This window comes from Melopsittacus undulatus, chromosome 3, assembly GCF_012275295.1.
Source record: "Melopsittacus undulatus isolate bMelUnd1 chromosome 3, bMelUnd1.mat.Z, whole genome shotgun sequence".
Lineage (NCBI taxonomy): Eukaryota > Metazoa > Chordata > Aves > Psittaciformes > Psittaculidae > Melopsittacus > Melopsittacus undulatus.
Window position 1 is genome coordinate 73,922,601 of NC_047529.1, and position 7,917 is coordinate 73,930,517.

Below are 7,917 nucleotides of genomic sequence, written 5' to 3' on the forward strand. Positions count from 1 at the left end.
TCAGAAGATATGTCTGAAAAAGTAAGCAGAAAGAAAGCACGGTTTTATCACCCCTGTATTGAACCTGGGAAGCATGGCTAAATGGGATTACATGTATTACTAGGATCCTGATCCCACAGTCCTCACTTAAGAACTTGAGCAGGAGCTTTGCCAAAGGCCGGGTGGGGGCAGAAGGCTGTAACTATTGGCACTAATTGCCTTATGATAATGGGCATTTTTCTCCCAAATATTTAAAGTAGACCTGTATGGATTTGTATCAGTGGCTTCAGTTGGTCCCAAGTTCTGGGAGAGAGGGCTCAGAGATGTCCCACAGTGGAATACTTTTAGGATATATTCTCCTTCTCCCAAGTCACTGGAAATTAAAACACAATTGGTTCTGGTGCGATGCAGAGCTGGATTGATGCAGCAATCTCTTGTGTTAGCCCTGCAAGGTGAGAGGGACGGGATGACACCCCCACCCTCTTCCCCAATTACAGATACTTGTACAGCACCTGATCTGTTTACATAGCTCTTCCAGGTGAGATAAGAAATATACAAAAGAACAAAGTGTACTATATAAATGAAAGCAGATTTATAAAATTACAAGTTTAATAGATAAATATAATAAATACTTTATGCATCATAACTCTGGACAACTACATTTAAAGCAAGTATGTTGGCAAGTCACAAAAAAGTTGCGCCTTGGCAACTTTATTTTTCATAAAACCACACTGACAGGCATATTACAACGTTACGTATGAGGCTTTATGCTGTAAGTATGTTTAAATCCCACTCACCTACCAAGTTCACCATGACATATATATGGGTGTAGTGTACCTTCTATTTTGGAATGTCTTTTTGCACACTAACACGGTTGTACAGATAGATGTTCTACTTACCAGGGGCAGTGGGGAAGAGTTTTGAAGAAAAATACTGGTAAATGACTTCTAGAAAAACTAAAGCATTTCTTAACTTTTTATTGACATTGGCAAATTAAAATAGAATAAATTAACAATATTTTCTCAAAAAAATGTTTTGTACAAAAATACTGTCAAAATTTCCTGAAAAGCTTTCAACACAGTAGTATCTTTTCATGTACTGAATAAACTATATTAGCACAGTGTCAAAACGCTGAAGACGGAAACAAAATAATAATAATAATAAAAAAAAATAATCTGTGAAATGTTTGCCACTAGTCAACATTCCATCCACACCATATTATTGTCTGTACATATATGGGGGAGGGGGAATGGGCAGCAGACTTTTTAAGTAATAGTATTACTTGTCCTGATCTGGAAAGGTTTGGCCCACATCTGTTAAGCTTCCAGTTTAGCGTATTGGAAAAAAAAAAAAAAAAAAGGTAAAATAAATTATTGTTCTGCACTGCAATGCATAGTTAAAAATTAAGCAAGATGGCAGCATTTGTGCAGTAGGATCTGCCCTTCAAAGTTCATGCAACCAACTAATGCAGGCTTTTTTGTCCCTGTTCACTCAGAATTTGAATGCGGTTCAAGTCGTTGGAAATCATCGTTTACAAAATCCACCAGATTAAGCAATTTGCCAAGATTAATGTCTAACAGTTCAGCACTGTGGGAATTATGGGCACGTTACTGCAAGGAAATTAAGAGAACAAGGAGGGGAAGGGGGGGCAACCAACATAAAAAGGTAACAGTTCGCTAGAAATTATGGCTACGGGAGGGGACGTGAATGTCAAAGCTACAAAAAAAAGTGGCAGTAATTAAAAAAAAAAGAAAAAGAAAAAAAGAATTTATACAAGCGCATAGTTGACTCTTGCTTTCCAGATTCTCACCTTTTCAAGCCCCGAAAAGTGAGACACCGTGTCTAGGGGAATGTTTTCATTCGCACCGATAGAAAGTCCTTTGTTTGTTTTAAATGAATCAGCAGCTCACCCTGCTGGGCTGCTGTTTGCAAACGAAGTCTGTCATGAAGTCAAACTCGTTCTGTCCCAACCACAGCTCGGGAAGCTCCTTGATGCGATCCAGCCCCATTTCGATGACTAAGGACATGAGGACCTCCTCGTCGATGAAGTCAGTGTCTATGACATTGGGCGGCAGCATTGCTGCGGGAACGTGGGGGACGGCAGGCGGTAGCCCGCTCCCGCTCCCACCGCTCCCGCCGCCGCCGTGCTTGGGATTGCAGTCCCTGAAATGCTGCTGGCTGCTGCCGTTCAGCTGGTGGCTGCCGGGGTGCAAGTCCGGCATGTAGTGGCTGTGGGTGTAAGGGTGGTGGCTGAAGTACTGGTTGTTCAGCTTCTGGAGCTGCATGCTGGCACTCAGCTGCCCTCCCGGGCTGGCGACGGGGGGGGCCAGGAACTGGGAGCCGCCGAAGCGGGCGGCGGGAGCCAGGCTGCCGGCCGGGTGCCCTCCGCTCACGCTGCCCGGCCCCACGGCGTGCCTCCCCCCGCCGCTCGCGTTCAGGCTCCCAGCGCCGTAGTGGAGGTGCTCGCCCATTAGAGCGCTGAAGGCGTGCTGCTGCTGCGGTGGCGGCGGCGCCTGGTGCTGGTGGTGGTGGGGGGTGGGAAACTGCCCCATGCTCATCCGGTGCGCGGGGTGGTGGTGCAGCCCGCCGGATCCGTCCGGGAATCGCCCGTGGTTCATGGCCATCATGTGGTCTGCCATCGCCCACCTGGAAAGTTAGCGTGTGAATACATTAAGAAAATACATCCTCGGACATCCATCTAGCCATTCAGCCATGCAGTCAACTGCCCTCTCCCGGCCCGGCTGCATCTGCCTGGCTCTGGGAGCAGTTACTTCTCCGGTCTCGCCGTCCTCTTCGGTGGGATAGGGGGGAAAAAAATAAAAAAGGGAAAAAAAATATCCTACCGCGGCTCTGCCGTGCAGTACAAAAGGAAAAATAAACGGGGAGCAGATGCCGGTCCCCTCCGCTAATCCGGCGAGCAACACACGCCTTCCCACTCGCTCCAAGTTGTCCAGCACCCACCGGCGGGGAGCGGTGCCGTTCCGTACCGTGCTATGCCGTACCGTAGCACGGGCCACCACCCGGCGAGGGCAGGAGCCGGCCGAGACCCCTCTCCGGCGGGGAAGGCAGTGGGTTTCCGCGGCACGCTCGCCAACTTGCGGGGAACAAGCGAAGAATTGGCAAGTCCCACCTAGCCGCTGCCGGCAACTTTTGGGATGGAGTCCGAATTATTTTGGTAAAAACATGGTTACGCACAGATAAGGAGGCAGAGCCGGGCGGCCGGGAAACACCTTTCCTCGCGTGTTTAAACAGTCACATTTTTCCTGTTGCACACAAAAGGGACACCCAGCATCAGCTATGAGAACGCCGCACTCACCTCCCGGCTTCTTCCTGCTCTTGCTTCGAAGGTGGCGGTGAAATCGGTTAGCAGAAGTCACCCAGCATAGAGAGGGCGGCCCCGGCTCCCTCCCCGGCGCGGTGGTCGCTGCCGCAGCCCCGGCGCTGCGCTGCGCTTCACTCCTCTGCGAGGCTCATCGGCACTTGCCAACAATGAGCTGTGTTTCTTACACGGCTTTGGCCACGGCTAATATAGGATTTCAGAAGGGAGGAGCAAAACCCTTACAGGCAACCAGAAGTAAAACCTGGAGCAAGCGAGGGGAAAAAAAAGGAAAGGAAAAAAAACCCCACCAAAACCAGCCCCAAGCCCAGCACCCAACGCGCACACACACACGCACACACAAGACACAGGCAGGGGCACACGCGTGCAAAGTGACACGCGAGAAGGGGCACGGCGGCTCAGGGAGGCACCCAGCACCCCGCTCCTCTCGGCTGGGCCACACATGTGTCCGTAGGTTGCTCCCCCGAGAACAAAGCGGGGCTCTGCAGCCGGGCAGCACCCCCCACCGCCCTTCACCCTCCTCTGGTCCGTTCTCTTCAGGCACAGCCGGGCTTCCTCACGCCCCGGCCGCTCGTGGCGCTGTGGACACGCGTGGGGCTGGGCGCTCCGGGACGCTGCCTGGGCAGGGCGAGGTCCATCACGTCTCCCCGGAGCCTGGCTCCGCAGCCGTGCAGGTGCCCGGCCACGCCGGTGGGAGCCCCCGGACACGCGTGGGTGCCCCTCGGGGCCCTGCCCGTCTCCCTGAGGCGAGATCCGAGATCCACCTTTTTCCGCAGACACGGGTGCTGCACGCAGGAGGGGAAGTTGGGGGTGCGCCCCCCCCCTTCTCTCCATCTCTGGTATTTGCCCCACCGGGTGTGCAGGGTGAGTGCCCACCTGCTCTTGCCCTAGGCCTGGTTGGTGGGTTTATTTGAGTTATTTATGATTGTTTTTCGTGGAATGGCAAAGGAAACCTGAACACACGGGGCACGGTGGGTACACGCTTTGCAAAGATTGTCAGCCTGGCTGAGCACATCCCCTATCAGTGCCCCCTGCCCAGCCCTGCAGCACCGACCTGGCATGGGCACGTGTGTACGAGCCCACCATCACCACCATCACCCCGGGACTAGTGCTCCTGTCTCTTACTCCACATCCACCAGCACCCTGTGGACGGATGGCCAGGTTGAAGCAGCTGGGAAGTGCAAAGGGCCTGGGAGGCCTGGCCTGCAGTAGGGAAGTTCTAGATGATGGCCCATTTTCAGCAGTGCCTTTGCCTGGCTTTTTGCTCCCTCTCTCCACTTCCTCCTTTCAGCTGCCCACGGGCACACCAAAGGGGGCAGCAGTAGGCAAGACACAAGGAACTGTGTTGGTCTGCTTTTAAGGTCAAAGCTGCCCTCACATAGGTTGAGATGCAGGACGACCTCCCCAGACACAAGGAATTTTGTGCACCTTTTTTGAGGTCAACACAGCCATCATGTAGGCTGAGATGGGTTTTCTGCTCCTAGACACACTCCACAAGGATACAGGAGGTCCCTGGGGAGGCAGAGAGGGCAAGTAGGATGCTTCAAGATGCTGTCCATGTGGCAGCCCTCTTGTCCCCTTTTGGGTGGGCTAGGAACTCACCTGGCTTCCGTGTGCTATGAAGGGAGAGTTAGCCCCAGCTCATCTGGAGCTTCCATCATCCCCCTAGATGGAAGTAGAGTTAGGTTCCTGGGCACAGCAAGGTGTGGCGTGATGGATTAGATAAGGGTAATTCCCTGTGTGGCTGGTGTAGTCCTCAGCAAAGCCATGCAGGCAGGCAGCAGTGGGCGGGTGTATATGAGACACAGAAAAATACCAGGCTGACCCCTTAGCTATGAGGGACAGGAGGGATGGAATCAAAGCCCTGGGAGGACAGGAAGTGTTACAAGTATCAGAGTTACCTCGAGGAAGTGACCTCATCCTGCAGCTCCCTTTTCAGCAGTGATTAAGTGGGGTGCCCACCAGGATTTCATCTTTTAGTCTTCAGTGTGTGCATGCAGGTGGACATCTGTGAGTTGAACCAGCAGCCCCAGTATGGGCTGGGATGGTGAGGAAGGTAACAGTACGTTTCTGGAGATTTTTCCTTCTTGTGACTGTGCAGGTTTTACAGGACAAAACAATGAATAATAAGAAGATCCTGTTCCATTTGGCAAGTAGTCAGCTGTGTATCATGACAAGTAGTTTGTTTAATGTCACATATCCATGGTGATACTGGTATGCCTTTTTGCTCTCCACTGCCTTAAGTTTGTGATCCTTTTTAAAGCCAAGCACACATCATATCACCGCCCTGCAAATGCCCTTTCCTATTTTCGGCTTTCAGACACTGGAAGCTGCCAGCTTGCCAAAGTGAATGATGGAGAGTTGGCATGAGACTGCCAGAAACAACAGTAGAGAAGTCACAGCCTCCATGACACCTCACTCACACAAAGCATGTCTTCAGGTATTTACAGCACACACACAAAGAATTAGGCATAATGGAGCTTCCTTCATCGGTGGTTGCAAAGAGGTCCATATAATGCTCTGCAAAGCAGTTCCAGATGAGCCAAGTTTGTCGTTGTTTATGGCCATTGCAAAGTGGGAACACAATCAGTTGGTTGCTTTCCAGGAAACGGCTGGAAGACTGGTGACAGGCAGCTAGGGGAATGCAGGACAAAGCATGAGCCCATCACCACTGAGCTAGCAGGAAGCCCTGCATCTCATCTGTTTGCCTCTTCTGATCTAAATAATCTATGGCTATTTAAAGAAATCTTTTCACACATATTCTTCAAAGTCTTCAACATACCTGAGCTGGTTCTTCTGTCAAACAGCAAGAAAGCAGGGCACTGAGAATCAGGAGATGGCCAGGAGTTAGAATGAAAGCAGCAGCATTTTCAGTGCAGAATCTGAGTGGAGTTAAAAGCAGGTTGTGACTGCTGTGCCCATCTAGGAAGAATCTCTGAGAAAGAGCAAACACGACCACAGAAAAGAAGGGAAAAGATGGATCCTCAGTTGGGTGTTAATATTTGGGATCAGAAGTTCAGGCAGGCACTGAGGCTGGGTTGCAGATGCAGCCTTGCTCACTCTTTCCAGACTGGAATGCCTGCAGAGTGTGGTGAAAGGAAGGAAAGGAGAATCAAAAAGGAGAATCCCAGATGGTGTTTTTCCAGGTATTTATTGGAAGTGTTCGAGCCAGATGAATACTTATAGTTCCAGCGATATATCACTGGAGCAAAAAACACAGGGCAAGGGATTTGAGAGGGACTTGGACCTCTAAGTCCATTTTTGTAGTTCTGAAAATACAGTCGCTAACTCTGAGACTTGTCTGTTCCAGATCTCCATGAAGGTGAATTTCTATGTGTTTCCTCCAATGCTGACACAAAGCAGTCAGTCAGGAAAACCCAGTGCAGGACATCTGCTAGGGTTATCTGGTAGGAAATTTTATATTAGAATGATATCCTGGAATAAATGCCCTTTCTGTAGAAATGATTAAGCTCTGTTATTGAGAAGACAAGGCGTGATTTTCTGGCTGCTCTTGCTTTTGACCTCCTTACAGCTTCCTTTAATCCCACCCTTCCCTGGGGCACCTGGTGCTTGGGAGGGAACTGTGGCGCAGAAGGTCCCCAGCTCTTTGCTTTACTATTGCTGAGCTGGATGGCTGCCACTGGTTTCACTGCCCACCCTGAGGAAAAACAATAAACATGACAAGTTTGTTCCAGATGGGCACCCAGGAAGCAGAGAAATCTGTTTTGGTCTCTCAACATGCCTGGTTTTCCCCCTGGAATTCCCTTTGTGAGAAGAACAGTGTGTGTTTTTTTGCCTGTGGGGTGAAAAAACAGGGGTTTTGATTGGAAAAAGTTCCATTGTCTGACATGCTTCACTGAGAGATGTATTAGTCTTGTATGACTAGGGAGTAAGAGTGGACACAAGATTACCCATGGGTCTGAGCGTGAGATCCTCAAGAATCCAGGTAGGAAGGAATTACCTTGGCAAATTTGGCTGTTTGAACAGCAGGAAAGTCCAGACAATGGCAGAACATTGCATTAACTCAGTTCACTTAGTTTGATACCAGGCACAAGCTTCCTAAAGCCAGTGCAGCTCCCCTCTGCTAGTTCAGACACCATCCACAGCAGGACTGAACACCTGCCCTCCCATTCCAATCCCCTACTCTCTGGGGGAAGGCTGCTCTTCAGTGAGGTACTGCCCCTGATGCACAGGTAGGCAGCCCAAGTGTGGAAGAGACGATAAACTGGGGATTTTGTCAAATGGTGGTGTATATTACAAGGAGTTACCGGAGTGATGTCAAAGCAAATCTGTACTGCGTTCCTCACAGCTGGCTAGTGTGGGAGAGTTGGTGGAAATAGAGAGGGACGGAGCATGCGCTATCTCCATTAGTCAGCACAGGACTTGCTTTTCCTTTGCCAGGTTTCACAAGGCAATCCATCACTGCCCTGATTGGAAGTGATTACTCTGCTGAGAATGGGGGTTACCAGTGTGTTTGTTGGCAACCAATCTTTATGAAAAGCAAAGAGTTATCCAGAGCAAGGAACTTCCTGGAGCATCTGGAGGTATGTTAGAGTGCCTTGTATGCTTGCATCCCCTGTTGGTGTGCCAGAAACCAAAGA

At 50.2% G+C, this 7,917-nt stretch overlaps 1 protein-coding gene across 1 annotated transcript; it reads right to left on the reverse strand.

The window, feature by feature from the left end:
• Positions 1-560: 560 nt before the first annotated feature.
• On the reverse strand, positions 561-3,880 carry CITED2 (Cbp/p300 interacting transactivator with Glu/Asp rich carboxy-terminal domain 2). The gene is made up of 2 exons (XM_005154778.3): positions 3,296-3,880; positions 561-2,625 (listed from the first exon to the last, which is right to left on the reverse strand). The coding sequence occupies exon 2, from the start codon at positions 2,616-2,618 to the stop codon at positions 1,878-1,880; it is 741 nt and encodes a 246-aa protein (XP_005154835.3). The 5' UTR covers positions 2,619-2,625; positions 3,296-3,880; the 3' UTR covers positions 561-1,877.
• Positions 3,881-7,917: the final 4,037 nt, after the last annotated feature.

What these genes read in the sequence shown, in the direction of transcription:
- CITED2 (XM_005154778.3), bottom strand. Translation starts at nt 2,618, where the DNA reads ATGGCAGACCACATGATGGCCATGAACCACGGGCGATTCCCGGACGGA.